Source organism: Entelurus aequoreus, linkage group LG11, assembly GCF_033978785.1.
Source record: "Entelurus aequoreus isolate RoL-2023_Sb linkage group LG11, RoL_Eaeq_v1.1, whole genome shotgun sequence".
In the NCBI taxonomy this organism is placed as follows: domain Eukaryota; kingdom Metazoa; phylum Chordata; class Actinopteri; order Syngnathiformes; family Syngnathidae; genus Entelurus; species Entelurus aequoreus.
The window spans coordinates 66,212,371-66,238,942 of record NC_084741.1 but is presented as its reverse complement, the minus strand read 5'-3'; the positions used below and the strand labels follow the sequence as shown (position 1 = coordinate 66,238,942).

General features: G+C 40.1%; 1 protein-coding gene across 1 annotated transcript in view; it reads left to right on the top strand.

Annotated features, from left to right (window-relative positions):
- Positions 1-21,083, top strand: part of chd4b (chromodomain helicase DNA binding protein 4b) — a 32,445-nt gene extending 11,362 nt beyond the window's left edge. The window contains 25 exon segments of the mRNA XM_062063817.1: positions 78-269; positions 512-712; positions 801-938; positions 1,420-1,541; positions 1,631-1,804; positions 1,873-2,014; positions 2,093-2,342; positions 2,420-2,544; positions 3,997-4,089; positions 4,166-4,307; positions 4,465-4,634; positions 4,702-4,879; positions 5,152-5,238; positions 7,213-7,304; positions 7,388-7,521; positions 10,266-10,410; positions 12,595-12,751; positions 12,930-13,015; positions 13,086-13,299; positions 13,366-13,413; positions 14,994-15,170; positions 15,250-15,358; positions 16,023-16,155; positions 16,259-16,454; positions 19,705-21,083. Coding sequence (XP_061919801.1) covers positions 78-269; positions 512-712; positions 801-938; positions 1,420-1,541; positions 1,631-1,804; positions 1,873-2,014; positions 2,093-2,342; positions 2,420-2,544; positions 3,997-4,089; positions 4,166-4,307; positions 4,465-4,634; positions 4,702-4,879; positions 5,152-5,238; positions 7,213-7,304; positions 7,388-7,521; positions 10,266-10,410; positions 12,595-12,751; positions 12,930-13,015; positions 13,086-13,299; positions 13,366-13,413; positions 14,994-15,170; positions 15,250-15,358; positions 16,023-16,155; positions 16,259-16,454; positions 19,705-19,907 — 3,708 coding nt within the window. The 3' untranslated portion in view covers positions 19,908-21,083.
- The last annotated feature ends 5,489 nt before the right edge of the window (positions 21,084-26,572 follow it).

Below are 26,572 nucleotides of genomic sequence, written 5' to 3'. Positions count from 1 at the left end.
GACAGTATCATGAGGAAGCAGAAAGTTGCATGATATTACAGAATGATATTAAGCCTCCTCTTGGTTTCCTCTCACAGCCCACCATCAAGTTTGACCGTCAGCCTGACTACCTGGACAGCACAGGGGGCACTCTTCACCCCTACCAGCTGGAGGGTTTGAACTGGCTCAGGTTTTCTTGGGCTCAGGCCACCGACACCATCCTTGCTGATGAGATGGGCTTAGGCAAAACGGTCCAGACTGCTGTCTTCCTTTACTCGCTGTACAAAGAGGTGAGGGGGAGCAAGTACTAAATTTTAAGTTTTATTGTGTCCTGTCTGCCCCTCCTGTCAGTCAATGTCAGTGGTAGGAGGAACCAAGACATGTGACATATAGCAACATTGCCTATTAAAGGGGATGAACTCTAAGGAAGGAGTTCTATCCTAAAGGCATGGCAAGACATTTGGTTACAACCTTCTTGTGTGTGTTTGTGTGTCAAACTCAAAATGCAGACCTCACTCTTGATTTCCTTCAGGGTCATTCCAAAGGTCCTTTCCTGGTTAGTGCACCCCTGTCCACCATCATTAACTGGGAGAGAGAATTTGAAATGTGGGCGCCGGACATGTATGTGGTCACATACGTCGGGGACAAGGACAGCAGGGCTGTCATCCGAGAGAATGAGTTCTCCTTCGAAGGGAATGCCATCCGAGGTGGGAAGAAGGTATCCAAAATGAAGGTAAATAAAGACATGTTGATGCATTTTAAATGATTGCTCCCAGCATTAAAAGTTGTCTTTCCTGCTATTTCTAAAATTTGCTTTGCAGAAAGACTCTACAGTCAAGTTCCATGTCCTGCTCACATCCTATGAGCTGATTACCATTGATCAGGCTGTGCTGGGCTCAATTGAATGGGCTTGTCTGGTGGTGGATGAGGCTCACAGGCTCAAGAACAACCAGTCCAAGGTGTTTAACTACTTTACAGCTCCTATACCTTTGCTAAAGAGGTGGTGATCCATGTGTTTGTATCCTATTTAGCAGAATTGGGCAAAACCAGTAAGGAATGAGTCCAGAACGAGACAAACATTAGCAAGACTAGCATAGCGACAGTGCAAACAACTTAAGAACAACAAAATGATCAAACTTTCAGTTAAAATCTTAACTGATTATTGGATAATTGGCAAAGCTCTTGGCTTGATTTTAAGATGTTTAGCAAAGCCTGATTTTTTTTTCTTTCAAGGTTGGTGTTTATAAAGAGGGCCTCGGGACACATCATTATAAAGTTAATATTATAATAATAGGGGACTTTTAAGTGATGCTTTTTTGTGGTATGTTTATCACAGTACCTGAGATCTCATTAAATTAAATTTTGATTAAATTATAATATTAGTACATGTCAGATGGGGGACATAATTGTCGCACTAAATGATTATTTTCCTCACGTTAGTTCTTCCGAGTGTTGAACAACTACCCACTGCAACACAAGCTGCTCCTGACGGGCACGCCTCTTCAGAACAACCTAGAGGAGCTGTTCCACTTGCTTAACTTTCTGACTCCAGAGAGATTCAAGTCAGTATAAATTCCCATTGGGATTTTTTTGTTTCATGTGTGGCTCACTTTGTTTGTTGGGCTCAGCTTGTTTTTCTTTTTCTCTGCAGCAACTTGGAAGGCTTTTTGGAAGAGTTTGCTGATATCGCCAAAGAAGATCAGATCAAGAAGCTCCATGACATGCTGGGACCGCACATGCTCAGGAGGCTGAAGGCGGACGTCTTCAAACACATGCCATCCAAAACTGAGCTCATTGTCAGAGTGGAGCTGAGCCCCATGCAAAAGTAAATGATAAAAGTTAAAGAATATTGTTTTACGTGTTGCTCTCTAAACTATTCTTGCTTAAATCTAGGAAATACTACAAGTTTATTCTAACACGGAATTTTGATGCCTTGAACACCCGTGGAGGAGGAAACCAAGTTTCTCTGCTCAATGTGGTGATGGACCTGAAAAAGTGCTGCAATCATCCATACCTCTTTCCTGCTGCTGCTACAGTATGATCTACATATTTTCCCTTTTATGTACCCACAATGTTACAATGTGGCCGTTAAAGTGTAATTTTTTTACTGCAGGAGGCTCCAAAACTTCCAAACGGCATGTACGAAGGCATGTCTCTGACCAAAGCATCGGGCAAGCTGACGCTCCTGCAGAAGATGATGACGAAGCTGAAGGAGGGAGGCCACAGGGTTTTAGTTTTCTCCCAGATGACCAAAATGCTCGACCTGCTTGAGGACTTCCTGGAAAACGAGGGCTACAAATACGAGCGAATAGACGGCGGAGTGACGGGCAGCATGCGGCAGGAGGCCATCGACCGCTTTAATGGTGACACATGAAACGTGATCAGTGTATGGCGCCGTTTCTATGTCTTTGTATTTAACCCATATGTTGGTCTTCAACAGCTCCTGGTGCTCCCCAGTTTGCTTTCCTCCTCTCGACTAGAGCAGGAGGTTTGGGCATTAATCTTGCATCTGCAGACACTGTTATCATCTATGACTCTGACTGGAATCCTCACAATGACATCCAGGTATGACCCCGCCCCCATTATTCAATTAATTTTTCAAACTTCATAGCAACTTTCATGTGCCCAGATAGAGTTTGAATTGAGTTCAGATACAGGAAGTTCAGGGCATCTTGAAAGTATATGCAGAGCTGCACTTTTTAAACATTTTGTTATGTTACAGATTTATTCTAAAGGAGATTAAATACATTTTCCCTCAGAATATGGCATACAATACCCCATAATGACAACATGAAAAATAGTTTTGGTGATTTTTGCCAATTTATTTGAAATAAAAAAACTGACCAATCACATGTGCATAAGTATTCACAGCCTTTTCAATTAAGCTGAAAATTGCGCTCAGGTGATGACAGTATGTAACATAAAAAAATGTAGAAAAGGTGAAGTAGTGGGAATACTTCTTGGATGCACTGTACATTCAATTGTATTTTTTGTATTTTCAGTGAATAATACATGACTTTTAATGCAAAAAAAAGGGATATGTACAAAAGGTTATTATTCCTAATTAGGCTGTTTAGTAATGTGTTATAATTTGCACAGTGGAAATCATTGTGGTTTCTCAAATTTATTTTCATCATTAATTATTGTTTTACTGCGTCCACATATGACTCCTCCAAATTTCTATTTATTAAAAGCAACTTCACAACACTTTTTATACCAGAAATTCACCACAAAGTGTGTGCAACACTATAAAACCTAAGTAAATATATTCTGTAAACATATAGTGAAATGAAAACAATAGAAAAAGAATATGAAGGTTTAACATCATATAAGAGATTAAGAGATGACGTATTGAAATAATGAGAAAGAATGGACAAAAAATTATTCTACCAGGATATAATATTTAATAAAAGCACAAAATACAGATCACAGTTCCCAATTTTTTAATAGGAAGTAATGGGGGAACATTTTTTTTCAAGTGTAACGTTTTTACATTCTTTACAACTGTCACACAGAACTTAACATACTTACTTAGACGTAAAAACTATTATAACACTCAGCTTTAACCCTAAGGTCACAGGAATAATATGAAGGGGATACATTTTATAACATTCTTGCTTGTTTTACAAGTATTTAAAGAAGCTAATTAAAAAACAAAAACAAAACATACTATAACTTATGTTACCTTAACTCAATGCTTCTCAAATATTTTATTCGCTGTGACGATAAATAGTATTATTTGTTTATAAAATTGTTATAACAATACCTCTGCATAACATTGTAAGCCCTTTAACATTTAAAGGCAACAACACACCAGTCTTTCCTTGTCTCCCACCGTGGGTACAGCCATGTGCTACATAGATGTCATCATATTCTGGTATGGCAAACAATGCATGTTCCCCGAGGTCACCCTCCCCACGACATCGCACCACCCACTATTTGAGGAGGACTGCCTTAACCCAACAAGTGATGCATATGGTGACAACTTCTTGTGGATGTTTTTTGTGGTCATTGTAGGCGTTTAGCAGAGCTCACCGTATTGGTCAAAACAGGAAGGTGATGATCTATCGTTTTGTGACCAAAGCGTCCGTAGAGGAGAGGATCACACAGGTGAGTAACATGGGAGCACAGGCAGGGGAAAAAAAGGACAAGGTTTTAACTGCTGGTTTGTCTCCCACCTCAACAGGTAGCAAAGAAAAAGATGATGCTTACCCATCTAGTGGTACGGCCCGGGCTTGGCTCCAAGACGGGTTCCATGTCCAAGCAGGAGCTTGACGATATTCTCAAATTTGGAACTGAGGAGCTTTTCAAGGATGAGCTTGGGGAAGGTTAGTAAACGTTGATGATCTTGCTGTTTACATGATAGAAGAGTGTCACACCACCTGAAGGAAAATGTATGAGCCCTCATTTCACTGGTGTACCTAATTATGTGGCCGATGAGTGTTTTTCATATGCTATTCCATTGTCATTGGACGTGATTACCAGGGGACAACAAGGAGGACGACAGCAGTGTGATCCACTACGACGACCAAGCCATCGATCGCTTGTTGGACAGGAACCGGGACGCCACAGACGACACCGAGATCCAGAGCATGAATGAATACCTCAGCTCCTTCAAAGTAGCTCAATATGTGGTAAAAGATGAGGAGGTTGAGGTAAACTGCGCGTGATCAACTTACGAGACAAGAGAGTGGCTGTTGCTGATATGCTGTTTTCTTTAAGGAAGAAGAAGTGGAGAGGGAGGTGATCAAGCAGGAGGAAAGTGTAGATCCCGACTACTGGGAGAAGCTGCTTCGGCATCATTACGAGCAGCAGCAAGAAGATTTGGCCCGCAATCTGGGCAAAGGCAAAAGAACCCGAAAGCCGGTGAATTACAATGACGGTTCCCAGGAGGACCGAGGTATAAGACAGGGTACAGAACATTATATAATGCAAGCTCTTCTTTCTGTCTGTGCTGTCCTGTGATTTGTGTTAGTGAGTGCATGGCATGCTTTATGTTTATAACTTGCTGTTTACTGTTTGTATAGTCCAAGGTAAATGGAGCAAAGAACACAGGAGCTAAAGTGATAATCTTTCTGATGCATGTTTAAGTACTGTTTGTTTTGAGGCACTTTCATCCCATGTATTAAATTCTGTCCAAGAGTTAATGAAGTGTGTCCCTCATTCCTTCAGACTGGCAAGAAGATCAATCCGACAACCAGTCTGACTACTCAGTGGCATCGGAGGAGGGTGACGAAGATTTTGATGAGCGTTCTGAAGGTACAATTGAACTCATCGCTACAATTCTTGGGCCCTGTGTTGACGTTGGCCTTCATCAGATGCATTTTCTATTAAGATAAGTTATCAAAGTACAGTGGAGCTTTAAAGGCCACACACCAGGCATTCATTTCACTTCAATGTATTTGCATTTAGAATAAAAAATACCATATGAAATAATGTAATATGAGAAACAAATCTGTTCCAGGATCAAACTGTTGCCATCATAAAAGCATTAACTGTACAGGCAATGTCTAAGTAACCTTGTAACATTCTCAATTGTAATAAAATGTAGAAATAAGTTTAACTGTTACATTACAGACCTGTTTTGATGTGTAGTAGTTTTTAAGAAAGGCTTGCTAAACGCCGGTATTTTTCCTATATCAAGCTTGAACATTCTTAACTGCCTTTTAAGCTAAAAGTAAGTTAACTGCCGTATTATAAAACTAAAATAAATAACTACTTGCATTATAAAGACACGTGACAAAAGTGTAGTGTTTAGGGAAGTGGAAATTTGGAGTGACTCAGTACGTGTCCATGCTCTAAACTTGTCCGATTCCTCAAATAGTTCGGCTCTCTAAAGCATCCTACAACCCATGGAAACACCTTAATCCGATTGTGTTCGGTTTTCTAAAAGTCAGACTAACACACCTAGATTATGCGATTAAAACCATATCTCTCGAGTGGCTGTGTGCGGCCGGATGGGACCCTTAGTATCGCGCATTTCCCAGTCTTAATCCGCGGGATGTAACCCGGAAGCAGATACCATTCAATAAAAACATAAGCAACAATTGTAATGAAGAGTACGGTAGACTGTTTATCTGCTTCACAAATGAAAAGAACAGAACAGTTGTATACAATATTACGGCGGACATCAAGTACAGCAGAGCTACGTTGTTGACCTGCAGGGAACTGTAGATGCCTGGTGTAAAGTCAATGGTCTATCTAAAAAGCAATACATTAATCCGCCCTAAAAGGAAATAAGCGAGCGCCCCCCAATGTACGGGAGGCACATGGCGTATAGCCAGTAGTCGCATTAGAGAATGTCCATGGACACTGGGAATTTACAAGTAGGTGTGAAAATACAAAAAAAACATTTATTTGAGAAATCAGACTAATGTATTGCATGCTAATCCTCCACTGTACAATTAGTCCACATTATGTCTCTTAAACCATATTGTACTGAGCAGCCAGGTCAAAGGCATGTGTACAAATCTTGACTTTATGCTAGTTTTATTTTGTGTTCTGTGGTCATCATCACGCTTTTCCTCTTTGAAACCGCTCGTACGCTTCTGTGGTGGCATCACAAAAAAAACTAAAGAAAAAACAAAACACAATTTTCCCAATTTAGAGGCATATTCAAATCTTTTGAAGTTCCACTGTATTTTCGAATGAACAATTAATAAAAACATTCAAAAGGCCGCAGTTCCTTCCCTGACTAACAACCCTCCAAACCACCCCATCCTCAACAGCTGTGTATTCAGATTCGGACGACAGCAGGGCTGCGGCTAAGAGTTCAGCGCAAAACAAAGCAGAATATGTCTGAAGATAGGGTGAATGTTTCATTGTAACTATATAGTTTCTTCCCAAGTGCACTTTAACTACTTTTACTACCTATATCACAGTTCATTGTTATGCCTACTGTTACTGTTGTTTTTGTGAATTATGGTTCTCCCTGTCACTGGAATTGCATTAAATGACACTACTTTCAGTTGAAAATGACACTACTTTCAGTTGTAAACGTTCTGAAAACACCTTTGCTGCAAGAGGAATAAAAGTAAAAGTAAAAGTACGGAGAAAAAGAATGACAAAGAAAGAGGTGCACCTTCAACAAAAGGGTTCCGTTATCACGCGCAAGTCCTTACAGAGCAGCCCCGGTACAATGAACACACAATAATTTAAAGTATCAACATTTCACCGTTTGAACCAACAATATATTATCTGCTCATTGAAATAACTGTGCTTATCCCGCCATAGCCAACAACCGCAGACCAAATCGCAAAGGCTTGAGGAACGACAGGGACAAGCCTCTGCCTCCCCTATTGGCGAGAGTGGGAGGAAACATTGAGGTGAGGCTTGTTACATCCATTTTACTTGTTTCTAAGCACTTCTTTCCATGCAGCGCTAATATATCTTGGCTCTTACCTGTCAGGTTCTTGGCTTCAATGCACGACAGAGGAAGGCCTTCCTGAATGCTGTAATGCGGTATGGGATGCCTCCGCAGGATGCTTTCACCAATCAGTGGCTGGTGCGGGACCTTCGAGGGAAGTCGGAGAAGGAGTTTAAGTGAGGAGCCAATATTTTGTCTAACACTTACAGATACTTTATTATGTACACATTAGGGCTGCACGATTTTGAGAAAAAAACAAATTGCGACTTTTCTTTTCAAAATGTTTATATTTTATACATATAACTTAATATTTTATACATTAAATGCATAAAACCGCAAAAATAAAGAGTAAAGGAAGACATTTAGACTGTCAATCAACATATTATTGTATCAAGGTGCCACACATTAGAACAATATGCAATCATTTACTTGAAAAAATGTGGCTTTCGGCAGACAGACTCAGAGTTTCTGCATCATGCTCTTAAACTGAAGAAATTACGAATAAAAACTATACAGTGTTTACAATGTAATGTAATCAAAATGTTTAATAACAGTGCAAGTAACCATTTAAAAGGATATAAACTTTAATTTGTCAATACTGTAGAAATGTTTTCCATTGTACTGTAATTAAAAGGTGAATAACTTAGTTATCCTTTATAAACAAACAAAAAAAAAAGATGGACACTCATTTCTGTAAGGAAAAATGTAACTTAAATAAACATTGAACTAGGCCTGGGCGATATGGCCTTTTTTTAATATCGCGATATTTTAAGGCCATATAACGATACACGATATATATCTCGATATTTTGCCTTAGCCTTGAATTAACACTTGATGCATATAATCACAGCAGTATGATGATTCTATGTGTCTACATTAAACATTCTTCTTCATACTGCATTAATATATGCTACTTTAAAACTTTCATGCAGAGGGGCGGTATAGCTCGGTTGGTAGAGCGGCCGTGCCAGCAACTTGAGGGTTGCAGGTTCGATCCCCGCTTCCGCCATCCTAGTCACTGCCGTTGTGTCCTTGGGCAAGACACTTTACCCACCTGCTCCCAGTGCCACCCACACTGGTTTGAATGTAACTTAGATATTGGGTTTCACTATGTAAAGCGCTTTGAGTCACTTGAGAAAAAGCGCTATATAAATGTAATTCACTTCACTTCACTTCAGAGAAGGAAATCACAACTAAAAAAATCACTATTTATTTCATACGGTGTTGATCTGGAAATGTTTGCCTCAGCATTTTGATGGTGTGGGCGTGAGGCACCGAACGGAGATGTTGACATGCGGAGTAAGCACGCTTCATTCTCTAGCAGGTGACTTTTCAAATGATGCTACATATTAGCAGTAATGCTACTTTTTATAGCAACGCTTTTGCCCCACACTTGACAAATTACGGTTGTCTGTTCGACATATTCCCACTTGAAGCCAAACCACCGCCAGACGATGGACCCCCTGCTGTTTTTTGGGGGAATTAATTATTCCATCATTTGTTACCAGATTCGCACCTTCTCTCTCTCGTATTAATCTAATTAACGTTAATCTCGTTATATGCAAAAATAATGACAATAAAGTCCATTCTATTCTATTACCACTCGCTTGGCTACGCTAGCATCACAGCTAACGTTAACCATGCTGCTACCTCTTTGCTGCGCGAAGGCATATACGTATGTGACGTATGACATGACAGTATGTGACGTGTGTAAGAAGGTGCGCTTGTCTGTCTGTGAGAAGGAGACACAGAAAAGAGCGAGGAGAGCCTATAGTGTAATGCCAGCAGCTAAAAGCAACTGCGTGAGAACGTATACTCGAATATCACGATATAGTCATTTTCTATATCGCACAGAGACAAACCCGCGATATATCGCGTATATCGATATATCGCCCAGCCCTACATTGAACAATTAAAGTGCATTTTTTTCTGAGTTGGAAAAATTAGGTCAGGTTGTCTTTTTGTTGTTGTCATCATCACGTGAGCACCGCATTCTCCCTCGTTCTTCCGTGTTATTGAGTTCAAATTTCCCATTCGATTTGAAGCTGAAACATTCCTATAACTGGATATTTGGCTTCGTAATCATATTTGTTTCTCCTAATTTTTGTTACTTTGCGAAGCTTCTCACCGGGAGTGAGGCTCTTTGTCGTGCTTCCTGTGTGTGTATTTGAGTAAGCAACTGGTCTTGCTCTCCGCCCACCAAGACAACGATTGTGAATGACTAGATGAGGGCTCACTCTGTTTAGTTAATTCTACCGTTAAATAAACGTGCTCTTGTAGTGAGAGCGATGCACAGAGTGAGACCTTCTCTTTCTCCCCGTTTCACTAAGAAAACAAACACACACGCACATAGTATTTTATTGATGCCGACAAAATATTTCAACTTCGTTTTCGTTTATTGTTCAATTGATTGACTTATTGACTATCAACCCAAGCCTTGTCACCATTAAAACTTTTTACAAGGAGCAAGTTATTAGTGTACTGGCTGTCTCCACTGCAGTGCACACAGACTTGCTGTTCCTTAAACACTTTTAAATGACCAGGAGGCAAAGGACGGCGAGACACAAACATTTTTGATTGGCGAACATGTCCGTCACTCAAATGCTAGCAACGGCAGAGAAAAAAATTGCCGGTGACAGAGGGGGGAAAAAAAACCTACTCCTCTTGCAGTTATTTATCGCACTAATTAAAACTTTGATGTTGATTAATAGTTCAGCCCTACGGTATAGGTGTTTGTGATCTGCATAAATCGGCTATAACCGATAACATACTTTTCCACAAAACTGTCTTGATCCCGGTCAGTCGACACATCCCAAATTGTAATAATATATTTGTAGTATTTGAATTCTGTTTTTAATACATTTGTTGCTGCTTTTCATGTATAACATGTTTTTACCCACTTTTTTGTTGTTGTACATAGGGCTTACGTGTCTCTCTTCATGAGGCACTTGTGTGAACCGGGCGCTGATGGAGCTGAGACGTTTGCAGATGGCGTCCCGCGTGAGGGACTATCTAGGCAGCATGTGCTCACTCGCATCGGTGTCATGTCTCTCATAAGAAAAAAGGTAAGGACATCACATACTTGTCTGTGTCCTCTGCTTTGTATGACATGTAGTTAAAGGCCTACTGAAACCCACTACTACCGACCACGCAGTCTGATAGTTTATATATCAATGAGGAAATCTTAACATTGCAACACATGCCAATACGGCCGGGTTAACTTATAAAGGGCAATTTTAAATTTCCCGCTAAACTTCCGGTTGAAAATGTCTATGTATGATGACGTATGCGCGTGACGTCAATCGTTGAAACGGAAGTATGCGGACACATTGAATCCTATACAAAAAACTCTTGTTTTCATCTCAAAATTCCACAGTATTCTGGACATCTGTGTTGGTGAATCTTTTGCAATTTGTTTAATGAACAATGAAGACTGCAAAGAAGAAAGTTGTAGGTGGGATCGGTGTATTAGCTGCGGACTACAGCAACACAACCAGGAGGACTTTGACTAGGATAGCAGACGCGCTAGCCGCCAAACTCACCTTAACTTCCTCCGTCTCCGGGCCGCTGACCGCATCTGTGATCGGATGAAGTCCTTCGTTGCACCGTCGATCGCTGGAACGCAGGTGAGCACGGGTGTTGATGAGCAGATGTGGACTGGCTGGCGTAGGTGGATAGCTAATGTTTTTAGCATAGCTCTGTGAGGTCCGGTTGCTAAGATAGCTTCAATGGCGTTGTTAGCAACAGCATTGTTAACCTTCGCCAGGCTGGAAAGCATTAACCGTGTATTTACAGGTCCATGGTTTAATAGTATTGTTGATTTTCTATCTATCCTTCCAGTCAGGGGTTTATTTCGTCTGTTTCTATATGCAGTTAAGCACGATGCTATCACGTTAGCTCCGTAGCTAAAGTGTGTGTGTGCAGAAAACATCGCACAGGGCGATGTGATGCGTCTAGTGCAGTAGCCTTGGAGTAGTAGTACCTGTAGTTAGTGCATGCTGCATGCCGCTTTTGCTTGCTATGCTGCATGCTGCTTCTGCCTGATACTCATTGCTTTCAGCTAGTGCCGCCGGCTAGCCCTCTGTCTCAGAGGGCGAAAAGAGGAGCCGAGTGCATAAGCCTCCTCAGCCGGTACATAGCCTCTCCATTGTCAAGACTCGTACATGCCTCCTCGTGGCCACACACGGTAACTGGAACCTCGCGGTTCCAGGCTAAGTTGTACGGGATCTCGGAGCAGCAGGGGGCCCCAGAGACGGGGCATGCAGGCCCACCGGTGTGTGGACATGCCCTGGTGCCCAGTCAACCCCTGTCCCAGCTATGGGTAAATAACCCCAGCTATGGGCGAATAGTGAAAACCGCCTCAACGGTGGACCAGGCGGAAGATGGCGGCAGCGGAATGCACCACAACGGCTGGGAAGGCGGATGAAGGCTGCAGCAAAGACGGGTCCCCAGTCGTCTTGGTTTCCATGCCACTGGACCCTGGCCCGCTCAATGCCAAGGACTGTGTGGTGGCTGACCGTGCACCAGTCTCCCCACATTAAAAGATTCCACGCACAGGCGTCCTCCATATAGGGACCCTTCGGAGGACAGTCATACTCGTTTCGAGTGACCGCCGATGATGATGATGATGATGATGAGCTAAAGTGTTTCACCGATGTATTGTCGTGGAGATAAAAGTCACTGTGAATGTCCATTTCGCGTTCTCGACTCTCATTTTCAAGAGGATATAGTATCCGAGGTGGTTTAAAATACAAATCCGTGATCCACAATAGAAAAAGGAGAGAGTGTGGAATCCAATGAGCCAGCTTGTACCTAAGTTACAATCAGAGCGAAAAAAGATATGTCTTGCACTGCATTCTAGTCCTTCACTCTAACGTTCCTCATCCACAAATCTTTCATCCTCGCTCAAATTAATGGCGTAATCGTCGCTTTCTCTGTCCGAATCGCTCTAGCTGCATTGAAAACAATGGGGAAATGTGAGGAGCCTTTCAACCGTTGACGTCACGCTACTTCCGGTACAGGCAAGGCTTTTTTTTATCAGCGACCAAAAGTTGCAACATTATCGTCGATGTTCTCTACTAAATCCTTTCAGCAAAAATATGGCAATATCGCGAAATGATCAAGTATGACACATAGAATGGATCTGCTATCCCCGTTTAAATTTAAAAAATTCATTTCAGTAGGCCTTTAAAATCACAATCTTAAGTCCTCATCATCAGTTATCAAGTGATAGTTGTATTGATTGACAGGTGCAGGAGTTTGAGCATGTGAATGGTCAGTGGTCCATGCCATGGATGGCAGAACTGGAGGAAAACAAAAGGGCTGCAGCTTTGGCTGCTGGTGAGGATCCTAGGACTCCTTCAACTGGGACCCCTGCGGATACACAACCTAATACTCCAGTGCCAGGTTAATAATGTTCAAATTGTTACCTCTCTGACAGTGTCACTCAAAAGCATTAGTCCCTCTGCAAAGGCCAGATTCTGGATACAGCTCCTGAATTGGATGTCATTAGAATGTCTAGGCTCTTAAAGTGCTCACGGATACAGATGCACATTGTTCACGTCTGACTTTATTTTTACAACAGAGGATCTTTCAAGACCGGAGGACAGAGAAGATCTGAGGAAGAATACTGAGGAGGCAAAAGGAGTCAGAAAGATAGATGATCCAGAGGTAATTCTGCTTTCATGTGTTTTTTTGTCTTGTCATTATTTTGAACTCATCATTGCTGCCTTTGCCCTAGATTATTGAAATCCCAGATGAATCAGATAAATCGCCGGCTTCAGAAATCAAAGACGGCTCACCTGTGAGGAAAGAGGACAAAGAGAAGGAGGCACGAGGCCAGGATGAAGGGAAGGAGGCGCAAGACCCGATCAAGACGTCACATATGTTAGATGATGCTGAGGTGAAGGGTGAAACTGCAGACGGGAAAGCAGATGATGAGGAACGGTCAAAAGGTGAGACATGTGTTTTTTTTCTTAAATGATTCCGCGGTCAGTTTAATTGAATTTTGCGTCTTTTAGCAGAAGAGGCGAAAGATGAGAAGATGGACATGACATCAACAGAGAAAGGTGCATATCCTCACATAACTGTGGGAGGGTCACACTATTAGTAATTACAGTAAACTACAATCACAAAAACTGATATATTAAAGTACCTTTAGAGTGGAAAACCAAGTTGACTATATATGCTTAATTGTGTTTAATTGTATGCATTAAACCATATCAAATTGTATTTACAATCTGCAAAGTATGTGAAAATACCGTCTAAACGTCACAAGATGCCACAAATTCAGTCAGCCATTTTGAATATTCCGCTCCAAACGTCTTCTGTCATTTCTGTAGATTGACACACTTCTGCACTCTGACATTGTTATTAGATCAGTCATACTAGAAATATGCAAAAAGTAGAGAGAGATGTGCAGTCAATCATTCACAATCCCTATATAAGATATGAACAAAAATGTTTTTGTTTTTTTTAATGCATTTTAAGTCGTGAATAAATATACATAGTCTATCAATGGGGGCTCTCTAATCCGCCCACTAAACCAGTGGTCCCCAACTACCGGATCGATTGGTACCGGGACGCACAAGAAATAAAAAAAATATATATATATACCTGTATATATATATACATATATATATATAGATTATATATATTTTTTAATTAAATCAACATAAAAAACACAAGATACACTTACAATTAGTGCACCAACCCAAAAAAACCTCCCTCCCCCATTTATAATCATTCACACAAAAGGGTTGTTTCTTTCTGTTATTAAAATTTCTGGTTCCTACATTATATATCAATATAGATTAATACAGTCTACAGGGATACAGTCCGTAAGCACACATGATTGTATTTTTTTATGACAAAAAAAAAAAATGCCATGGATATTAGGAGGATTTACCCTAAAATCTAGGAGTTGTTCATCTGTGACATTCAGTTTATACCTGGAGATAGAGACAAACACACACAACCGGAGATAGTGTCTGTAGGGAGATTTTTCCTTGTTAACCCTTCGTTTGCATCATGATTAATTCATCATCCAAACGGGAAGATATGGACATCATCCAAGTAAGAGAAGAAATTGTACAGTAATGTATCATTTTATTATGTTTATAGTTTGTATTTCTTGTTTAGCACTTAGGAATACTGTTACATAATGCTTAGTGTTGCTGGATTTGTTGAGCAGAGCTTCTAAAACTTGTAGATCACCCTCCTTATATTCAGGATTAACAATATGAGTGTATGGATTAAAATGTTTCCAAAGTAATCGTTATTGGCTCTCACAAAGCCTGCATGATTTTCATTGTTGTTGGTGGGGAAGGGATCTGCGGTTCCTACCACTGCGTCACGTGTTTATGTGACTGGCTGGCTCATTATCGTTCAAAATAGCTGGGGAGTCTCTGTGAGATTGATACTATTTTGATCATATCTATTTATTTGCAAACTTTGTAAGTCTTTTTGTGTCATACATCAGATATATATGATAGTAGCTTCTATATAGAGGCAAAATTTTTTACACTCTAGTGGTACTTTAAATCAAAAAGTGAATCCAAAGTGAGGATTAAAAATCTTTAATCGCCTGTTTTGGATCCAATTAGATTTTGCAGTTATCCTTTTATTGCTATTTCTGATTCCCTCAAAGATCAAAAAGAAGAAAAAGACAGCATTAAATCGGACGAATCCAGCAAACTTCAGAATGGAGAGAATGCCAGAGAAGGAGCAACAGCAGCAGCTTTGTCCATGGTGAATGTTAGTGAAGAGAAGAGAAAAGCCAGCAAGCAGAGGTTCATGTTCAACATTGCAGATGGCGGCTTTACAGGTTGGCAAACATAAACACACATACATATGTTTCCCTCTTTATTTTCAGGGTCTAATGACCTTTTGCCTTTCTGTGGTAGAGCTACACTCCCTGTGGCAGAATGAAGAAAGGGCAGCCACCGTCACGAAGAAGACCTTTGAGATCTGGCACCGCCGCCATGACTACTGGCTCCTGGCTGGCATCATACAGTATCCTTCTGTGTAAACATTGTCCTGCACCTCTGTTTGGTATTACCCTGTAATTGCACCACTTTTGAGAAAGAAGGAACTTAGAATAAACTTTCACGAGCAAAGGAAATGAGAAAGCACCTTACCACTCGATGATGTAAACATTGGCACACGCTAGTGATCACGGCGCCACTATAAATAGTTTGCATGCGTTAGCACTTATAATAACGATATCACTAATACTTGGTTAATATTCAAGTCACGAAATATAAATGGATTATTGTTGGGGCTTTTTGATAGTTTTTTTTATTGGGTTTTATGGGCGGAATAAAGAATTTGCTCCCTTGTAAGCGGACTTTTATTTACGTTTATTTATGAGTTAAAATGCATTAAAAAAAAATACATCAGTTGTCATGTCTTTCATAATGATTGTGAACAATATGCAAAATTCCCCAAAAACTGCAGTTCCCCTTTAACACCATAAACACACAAAATGACCGTAGGAGGGCTTATTAACCACTCTTTTAAACTGTCTATATTCCAGCATCAAGGTTAGATTTTGGCCAACATACTTCAAATACATTATTGTGGGATCTCTGAGATGTATTTAAAATTGTCCAAAATCAACTTAGGCCACTGTAGATTTTATACAAACTGTTATAGACTTGACCACAATGTCTCTCAGACATGGCTATGCTCGATGGCAGGATGTACAGAATGATGTAAGATTTGCCATTCTCAACGAGCCTTTCAAAGGGGAAATGAGCCGGGGGAACTTCCTGGAGATAAAGAACAAGTTTCTGGCACGTAGATTCAAGGTGAACAAAATGCAAGAAGTCACTCTCCTTCTTGGCAAGTGTGAAATTCTGTCTGTATGTACCTCCATCTTGTCTTATGTGCTGACTGTTGTCCTCGAATTAGTTGCTGGAGCAGGCGTTGGTGATTGAGGAGCAACTCCGCCGGGCGGCCTACCTCAACATGACAGAGGACCCAGCTCACCCCTCCATGGCCCTCAACACTCGCTTCAGTGAGGTGGAGTGTCTGGCTGAGTCCCACCAGCACCTGAGTAAGGAGTCCATGTCTGGAAACAAGCCTGCCAATGCAGTGCTGCACAAAGGTAAAGGATGAGATTGCCACGGACAACACTGATTAATATAATAATGATCATTTAAAAATGTTCAATCATTACAGCAGCAGTATTGGTCATTATGTGTATATTTGAATTATTACATGCAACAGCAAGCAATACACTCCAAGCATTGGCGATTACTGTAAGACTACAAGGGAAGTTCAGTTCAGTTTCTCCTAAAATGTCAAAGCTCTATGGGTAAACCCCTTACCATATATGGAGATATCCGCTGACAAAACTAAGGCAAAATACATCACTATTGTCTCAAATTCCAAAAAGCATGTTTGGAGCATGTTTTATAGAGAGGCAAGATTGTTTTATAAATATCTCCACCATGCCTCCATGGTTTGATTTGAAATTTTAGGGACGTATGCGTACCGCAAATACACCAAAAGAGGTACCAACCGGTTAGAAAAGTTGATTTTGCATAGTAAGGCCCCTTTTAAGTGACGTTTTCTCTGTATAATCGAGCATTTTTATATCGTATTTGTTTTTGGAGACTGTACTCATGTTTAGAAAGTAGATGAAAATGAGCTACCCCTACTTGTCTGTCCAGAAGCAGTCGCTACTGATTTTTATATATTTATAGTAGCACACCTGGTAAGTAAATGGTGTTTATTTGTATTTTTAAAGGCCTGCTAAAAACCAAGACTACCGACCACGCAGTCTGATAGTTTATATATCAATGATGAAATCTTAACATTGCAACACATGCCAATACGGCCGGGTTAACTTTATAAAGTGCAATTTTAAATTTCCGGGGAAACTTCCGGTTGAAAACATCTAGGTATGATGACGTATGCGCGTGACGTCAATGGTTGAAAAGGAAGTATTCGGACACATTGTATCCCAATACAAACAGCTATGTTTTCATCACAAAATTCCACAGTATTCTGGACATCTGTGTTGGTGAATCTTTTGCAATTTGTTCAATTAACAATGGAGACTGCAAAGAAGAAAGCTGTAGGTGGGATTGGTGTATTAGCGGCTGGCTGCAGCAACACAACCAGGAGGACTTTGACTTGGAAAGCAGACGCGCTACCGTGACTACAGCTTTGGCTTCCAAACATTTGATCGCTTGCCCGTACGTGCGTTTCGCTATGTGCATGTCACGTACGTAACTTTGGGGAAATATATGTTACTTGCCGACTCTGATGGCGGCCGGGGTGTCGTCGAAAGCTACAACGCGCGCCACTGTCCTCACCTTGACTTCCTCCGTCTCCGGGCCGCCGACCGCATCGATGATCGGGTGAAGTCCTTCGTCGCGCTGTCGATCGCTGGAACGCAGGTGAGCACGGGTGTTGATGAGCAGATGAGAGCTGGCGTAGTTGCAGTTAAGCACGATGCTATAACGTTAGCTCCGTAGCTAAAGTGCTTCGCCGATGTATTGTCGTGGAGATAAAAGTCACTGTGAATGTCCATTTCGCGTTCTCGACTCTCATTTTCAAGAGGATATAGTGTCCGAGGTGGTTTAAAATACAAATCCGTGATCCATAATAGAAAAAGGAGAGAGTGTGGAATCCAATGAGCCAGCTTGTACCTAAGTTACAGTCAGATCAAAAAAAGATGCGTCCTGCACTGCACTCTAGTCCTTCACTCTCACGTTCCTCATCCACGAATCTTTCATCCTGGCTCAAATTAATGGGGTAATCGTCGCTTTCTCGGTCCGAATCGCTCTCGCTGCTGGTGTAAACAATGGGGAAATGTGAGGAGCCTTTCAACCTGTGACGTCACGCTACTTCCGGTACAGGCAAGGCTTTTTTTTTATCAGCGACCAAAAGTTGTGAACTTTATCGTCGATGTTCTTTACTAAATCCTTTCAGCAAAAATATGGCAATATCGCGAAATGATCAAGTATGACACATAGAATGGATCTGCTATCCCCGTTTAAATAAAATAGGCCTTTAAGGGCAATTGACATATTTCAATCTGTAACTAAAAAACAAATATTTAATATGTAGAGGTATTTAAAAGGTTTAGAGTAAAGTTATCTCCTAATCTAAACTCCTAAAATCTTAAACTTTCTACCATCCTAGTCACGCCCGTTGTGTCCTTGAGCAAGACACTTCACCCTTGCTCCTGATGGGTCCTGGTTAGCGCCTTGCATGGCAGCTCCCACCATCAGTGTGTGAATGTGTGTGTGAATGTGGAAATGTGTCAAAGCGCTTTGAGTTCCTTAAAAAAGGTAGAAAAGCGCTATACAAGTATAACCCATTAATCTTATTTATATATATATATACACACACACACATATACACTACCGTTCAAAAGTTTGGGGTCACCCAAACAATTTTGTGGAATAGCCTTCATTTCTAAGAACAAGAATAGACTGTTGGGTTTCGGATGAAAGTTCTCTTTTTCTGGCCATTTTGAGCGTTTAATTGACCCCACAAATGTGATGCTCCAGAAACTCAATCTGCTCAAAGGAAGGTCAGTTTTGTAGCTTCTGTAACGAGCTAAACTGTTTTCAGATGTGTGAACATGATTGCACAAGGGTTTTCTAATCATCAATTAGCCTTCTGAGCCAATGAGCAAACACATTGTACCATTAGAACACTGGAGTGATAGTTGCTGGAAATGGGCCTCTATACATCTATGTAGATATTGCACCAAACCAGACATTTGCAGCTAGAATAGTCATTTACCACATTAGCAATGTATAGAGTGTATTTCTTTAAAGTTAAGACTAGTTTAAAGTTATCTTCATTGAAATGTACAGTGCTTTTCCTTCAAAAATAAGGACATTTCAATGTGACCCCAAACTTTTGAACGGTAGTGTGTGTGTGTGTATATATATATATATATATATATATATATATATATATATATATATATATATATATATATATATATATATATATATATATGTATATGTGTGTGTATATATATATATATATAAATGTGTATATATATATAAATGTGTATATATATATATAAAGATTTAATTTTTAAAACAAAAATTACTAGTTATTTTGTATACGGGTTTACAAACCAACAGGTGGCGCCAAACAACTTCTCCTCAAACGAGTCAGAACATTTCTTCCTTTTTCACTCCCATTCACCAATTATTCGAGTCATTACTTACATTCACCAGTGATGTGAGTTATGATGGAATTTTTTAGATAGATTTTGTCTTTAAAAAAAAACAAACATACACACTGCAACAGACTACTCCAGTGCAGCTCCCCAAAAGGAAGCCACTTTTGCTCATTATCTTTTTTTTTTGGACACCTTGCAGTTCTCAAACAACTGGAGGAGCTGCTGAGCGACATGAAGGCCGACGTCACGCGCCTTCCAGCAACCATCGCCAGGATACCACCGGTGGCCGTGCGGTTGCAAATGTCCGAGAGGAACATCCTGAGCCGACTGGCCAGCCGTGGTCCTGAGGTGACCGGCCAGAACCAGGCGCAGAGCGTGCAGCAGATGCAGGTTTCACGCTGAGGCAAGAACTGTTCACTGCAGTGTAGCAGACCCCTCCCCCGTTCATGCCCCACTTCAACCACCTTGTACAGCACAGGTTAGTCCTCTTCGGTCCACACACACAAACACCCAAAGGAACATTAAGTGTGCTGCAGGACATCCAGAAGTCAATACAGGAAGTGAAGTGAACCTTATGGTGTCATGGCTAAACTGTACCAGGGTCATGTGGACGATGCTTGGAGTATCCTGGAACTTCATTGCAATTTTTAGGACGGTGGATGAAGAATTCACAGGATTGTCTGGCTCATTTTCACACGTAGAAATCGTGAACTTTTAAGCAGTTTTCCTTTAAAAGTCTCATGCGATTTTCTCACCTGAATGTGTCTCTTGTATGTATGTACAGTACTGTGCAAACGTCTTTGACGGCCATTTGTTTAGCAATACGGTAACTAATTGGACAGATAGATACAAGTGTTAGCTTTAAAGAGAGGCTAGTTTCTGCCGTTGTTGAAATGTGAGGGAAGATCGTACTAATTACAGTAGAAAACAACCATTAAAAGGCATAATAAGGGTCTAATAACTACAGGATGAGGGAGTCACTGAATGTTCTGCACTCCTGTTTCATGCCCATGTTGTAGCTGATATCATGTTGTACTTTTATAGACAGCTGGATCAAGAGCGCCTCTGCTGGTTATAGCCAAGTAGTGCACCCCAGTTTAACCCAGTTGCTACAAATGCAATTTGCGTGTCTTATTTTTGCACAGTACTGTATATATTTATTGTATGTATACTGTATGTTTGTATGAAACAGGTCATATTTGTGGGCAGGGCTCTTACGTCTTTTCGTCTTGTGATATTATTATTGTTACATTCTTCCTTAAAACACCTACCTGTTTGAAATAACTTCTACTGGCCTGGGATCAGCTCATATGTCAGCTATGTGCACCTCAACATTCCGCCAGTCAGTCCCTCAGAAGCTTCTGTATTTTACTCATAAAACAAAAAAACGTTACACAGGGGTGGGCCGTTTCGGGAAATGTTGTCAATCTTAACTTAAATTAATTTCTGTATGTGTGTCATGATTATTAAGATGACCCCCTTGTTGTTTTTATGAACTGTTTTCTTTTTAATGGACCACAAAATAAAGGTCAACCGTTTTTTTCCAGCGTACTAAAGTCTCTTTCATAGACCACCATGTTTTATTTATATGTGCATCACAATGTTTACTCTGTCTACATTTTTAAGCCGTTACCAAACTAATGGGGTACACTTCTTAACACTTAATTAGCGTATTGACCCGACACTAAGACGACTCTTCTTTTTAAAGATAATTTTAACCCTATTAGGATAAATGGTCTGTGGTGAGGTGGCGACTTGTCCAGGGTGTACCCCGCTTTCCGTCCAAATGCAGCTGAGATAGGCTCCAGCACCCCCCGCGACCCAAAAAGGGACCAGCGGTAAAAAATGGATGGATAGGATAAATGGTATTGAAAACGGATGGATGAATTAACCTTATTTTAAAATCACATCCCATTGATATTTACTGTGACGTTGATGACTATGCTTCATTGATCACCATCTACCCTTGTCTTAAAATGTGTGTCATACCTCTTCCTCTGTTGTTTTCAATTTTTTGTTGTTGTTGTTTTGCGGCACCTTTTGTTTTGCGTGTATAAATTCGGAGACGTGACATCTTCACACTGTTTTCTATAGAAAACGTGAATTTTTTGTGTCAGCGTGTGTCATTTAAAAGGATTTATCTTTTAACTGTAATGTTCCATTAGATTATCGATTTACGAACTTAATCGGTTCATGAATAGGGTTCGTAAATAGAAAGGTTCATATATTGAATCACATTTATCTATAATAAACAATGTAAACATTAATAATGACTTTCAGCCTCGACAAAAATTCATATTTTAGTAAAGGATTTACCACTTTGAACAGGATAAAAAGCACTATACAGTACTGTATATCAAACAAACATAAGAAAGGAGTGATGGATCAACATTCCATTTAAAAAAAACACAGCCAAAATAACAATAAGCTCATCTGCCTTCATTTTTAGCCACCCAGCACACACACGCTCACACTGTCGCTAGCCCTGTGGTGCACACAGTTTGAAATTTCAAAACTTCATAACTTAACAGGTCGCTACAATTGGTAAAATAAATTTTAATCCACTTACCTTGTGGGTAATCTTGGTGTGCAGCGGAAGGAAGGAAGAATGGTGGATGAGGCATTGTCGCCAACGCTCTGGATACATCCTAAATGTTTGAAACCACACATCGCTTGTCCATTGATTTCTTCTGACTCATATTGAGAATAGAAAACCTAGACACTTAAAAACAGACAAAGTAGCACAGTAGTAAACAGCAACACTGCTCTCCTGACTGAATGAGCGCCAGAGAGTGATCAGTCCGCCCACAATTGCTGTGCTGCGAGGCACACAATGGGTGGATGAAACCTTCATAGAGCATATTTTTGTTTAGGCTGTGGTTTACGAATTGAAAAATCTGTGTAATGAGGGGATCGTAAATGAGAAAACAATACGCAAGTCTTCAGTTCGGTGGCATGTAGGCAGGGCCGTTGTAAAGGGGGGGAAAGGTGATGACAATTCTAACAGCCCGTTAAGGCGCAAAAATATCCCCCAGTAGCCTCTATGACAAAATGATTGTGCATACACTGAACTAATATATATTCAACTAATACATTAATTCATACGAATGAATCAGAATTAAAACAAAGACACAAACATACAATATTCTAATTTTAATCATTTCCATAACCACTTTGGCACATTCTGAAAAAATGGTTTGGTCCACATGTTCTCTCTAAGGCGCGTGTCTGCGTAATTGCGCACTGCTCCCTTGTCCTCCGCAAAAAGAAAATCTATGCAGCGCACAAAATCCAACTTGAAGTCTAAACTAAATAAACACAAAACAAATTATTCTGTACCATTTTCAACAAGTGGTCCCAATAGATAAGACAATGACAACATCAGCCAAGATTTTTTGAAGGAGGTGCAGTGCGGCAACTATCATTTTATTGAGGAAAAGTAATTACTGTCGGCAATAACTACGCCAAAACAACATCCACAACAGAACTATCTTACAAAACTGGTCACTTTCTGTCTTAATCACGCCAAAACGTGTACTCAGTAATTAATAGTTATATTTACTGAGTCATTATTAACATTACTGTTAATAATTACTGCGTAACTGAATAATGACCTTTGTTTGCCCATAATTACTAAATATGAGCATCTGATGAAGCTCATTTACTTTATCAAGATGTGTTATTAGTGGGACATTTAATAGACTAAATACAAAAAAATTAGATGCTTAAAGATGTATTTGTTTTCATAGCAAAATGAAATAAAAGACTCCATAATAGCTGACAACAACAAAGTAAGGACTATTTAGAATTTTGGACAGTTTATACTGACTTTTGAATGGTTTAACAATATTTTTTATCTGGGAAAGTGAAGCGCTCCACCTAAAGCAGTGGTGTCCAAACCACGGTCCCCGGGCCAAGTGCGGCCTAGTGTCTTGAATTTGACCTGCGACATGTCATGAGATCATTAAGGAACCTGGCCTGCGGGGTGTTTCCACATTAATGTTAAATATCTAACATTGTAATTGCTGTAAATTTGCCGCTATCTTGTGGACAACATTAGTAAATCAGGTCAATGACCAAGACTTATTGGTCGACGTTATTACAGTAAAAAATGTAGTTATATGATCCAATCCGAACTATCTTCCCTACTCACGTCGCAAACAAAACTGCAACCAACACAAAAAGTCAACACACATGGTCACATATAACACAACCTGCTCACTGAACTTTATGGATATTATACAAAAATGTCCAAGCACCATAACAAATAAAAGAATACACCCATTTAGATCCTTCACAATGCAGGATGGGAAAATGAAAAACACTCTCCGCACTCATCTGTGTTTGGCACATTTTAGCTGCTTGATATTTTTGATTAATTACCAAACTTAAAGGAGGTCATTAAAGAAGTAAACAAGGTAGGAGTCAAACTTTTACATGCGCTTAATATCCAATTATATTAATTATATATCCATTATAGGAATATAATATGTACACATATATGTATAGGGTATATATATTGTTACTTTACATGGCCCCCCGGCCAATTATTTTTTAGCCCAATGAGGCCCCCAAGTCAAAAAGTTTGAACACCCCTGACCTATAGCTATGGGGCTAAGAAGCCCATTAAGATTTCGTCCAAGAATAGGTCAGTTCTGCATCATATTTTACTTGAAAATAACAATGTTATATATTAATGTTTACAGTATATATAATTAAATAACAAACCTTTATGCTCTGCTGCACCAGAGTCAGCAGTGGCTGCTTCATCTGAGTTTTGACTCCAGGATTTCAGTGATGCTTTTAATGGTGAGTGAGTGAATGATGTAGACACTGCTTGGCTGTTTTGGTTTATTAGTGAACGGCTGTACCACTGGCAGTGAATAAGATATTAATAAAACACCTTGGCTACTTGAATTATATCATAGCAAAATATATGCTACATTTGTATAACTCAATTTAAACGTTGAGATTAGATCAACCTTGTTGTTGTTTTTGAAATTTGTTTTATAACAATGTATTCCATATGCTCTTTGAAAAAAAAAAAAGCATGACAGAACATACAAAACCCAAAACCAGTGAAGTTGGCACATTGTGTAAATGGTAAATAAAAACGGAATACAATGATTTGCAAATCCTTTTCAACCTATATTCAATTGAATAGACTGCAAAGACAAGATACTTAGCATTCAAACTGGTAAACTTTGTTATTTTTTGCAAATATTAGCTCTTTTGGAATTGGATGCCTGCAATATGTTTCAAAAAAGTTGGCACAAGTGGCAAAAAAGACTGAGAAAGTTGAGGAATGCTCATCAAACACTTACCGGTATTTGGAACATCCCACAGGTGAACAGGCTAATTGGGAACAGGTGGGTGCCAAGATTGGGTATAAAAGCAGCTTCTATGAAATGCTCAGTCATTCACAAACAAGGATGGGGCGAGGGTCACCACTTTGTGAACAAATGCATGAGCAAATTGTCCAACAGTTTAAGAACATTTCTCAACGAGCTATTGCAAGGAATTTAAGGATTTCACCATCTACGGTCCATAATATCATCAAAAGGTTCAGAGAATCTGGAGAAATCACCGCACATAAATGGCAATACCCCTGACCTTGGCGGTACTGCATCAAAAAGGGACATCAGTGTGTAAAGGATATCCCCACATGGGCTCAGGAACACTTCAGAAAACCACTGTCAGTAACTACAGTTCGTCGCTACATCTGTAAGTTCAAGTTAAAACTCTACTATGCAAAGCAAAAGCCATTTATCAACAACACCCAGAAACACCGCCGGCTTCGCTGGGCCCGAGCTCATCTAAGATGGACTGATGCAAAGTGTAAAAGTGTTCTGTGGTCTGACAAGTCCACATTTCAAATTGCTTTTGGAAACTATGGACGTCGTGTCCTCCGGACCAAAGAGGAAAAGAACCATCCGGATTGTTTTAGGCTCAAAGTTCAAAAGCCAGCATCTGTGATGGTATGGGGGTGTATTAGTGCCCAAGGCATGGATAACTTACACATCTGCGAAGGCACCATTAATACAGGTTTTGGAGCAACATATGTTGCCATCCAAGCAACATCTTTTTCATAGACGCCCCTGCTTATTTCACCAAGACAATGCCAAGCCACATTCTGTACGTGTTACAACAGCGTGACTTTGTAGTAAAATAGTGCAGGTACTAGACTGGCCTGCCTGTAGTCCAGACCTGTCTAACATTGAAAATGTGCTGTGCATTGTGGTAAAAAATACCACAACGGAGACCCCGGATTGTTGAACAACTTAAGCTGTACATCAAGCAAGAATGGGAAAGAATTCCACCTGAAAAGCTTCAAAAATTGGTCTCCTCAGTTCCCAAACGTTCACTGAGTGTTGTTAAAAGGAAAGGCCATGTAACACAGTGGTTAAAATGCCCCTGTGCCAACTTTTTTGCAATGTGCTGCTGCCATTAAATTTTAAGTTAATGATTATTTGCGAAAATACATTTATTTTCTCAGTTCCAACATTAAATATCTTGTCTTTGCAGTCTATTCAATTGAATATAAATTTAAAAGGATTTGCAAATCCTTGTATTCTGTTTTTATTTGCGATTTACACAACGTGCCAACTTCACTGGTTTTGGGTTTTGTAATTGAGAAGCACAGGACTACACCAACAGTACAAGTGGTGGTAAACGAAAGAATATATGCTTACAAATGTGTGGTAACAGTTTGGGCAAGGCCTTTATCTGTTCCCAGTGCAAAAACCAAGACCCATAAAGTTTTTTTTTGTCGGATTTTGGTGTGAAAAAACAGCGTCGAATGCCTTTGAGATTAACCAGAAAATGAATTGTGTGATAAATTAACACAAATCCCCACAGACGCAGTTTATAATCTAGTAGAAAGTCCATATTTTCTTCCCATTTATTATTACTTTTGGAGTAATGACCATGTGTCCTAGTACTTTTGACTAATATTGAGTCGGCGGAAGCTCCGCAGCAGAAAGAAAGGAAGAAGCATATTATCTCCTTGCAATTAGGTGAAAATTACAGGGCGGGAGCCCAACTGCGACATGAGTGGTTCCTAAGTG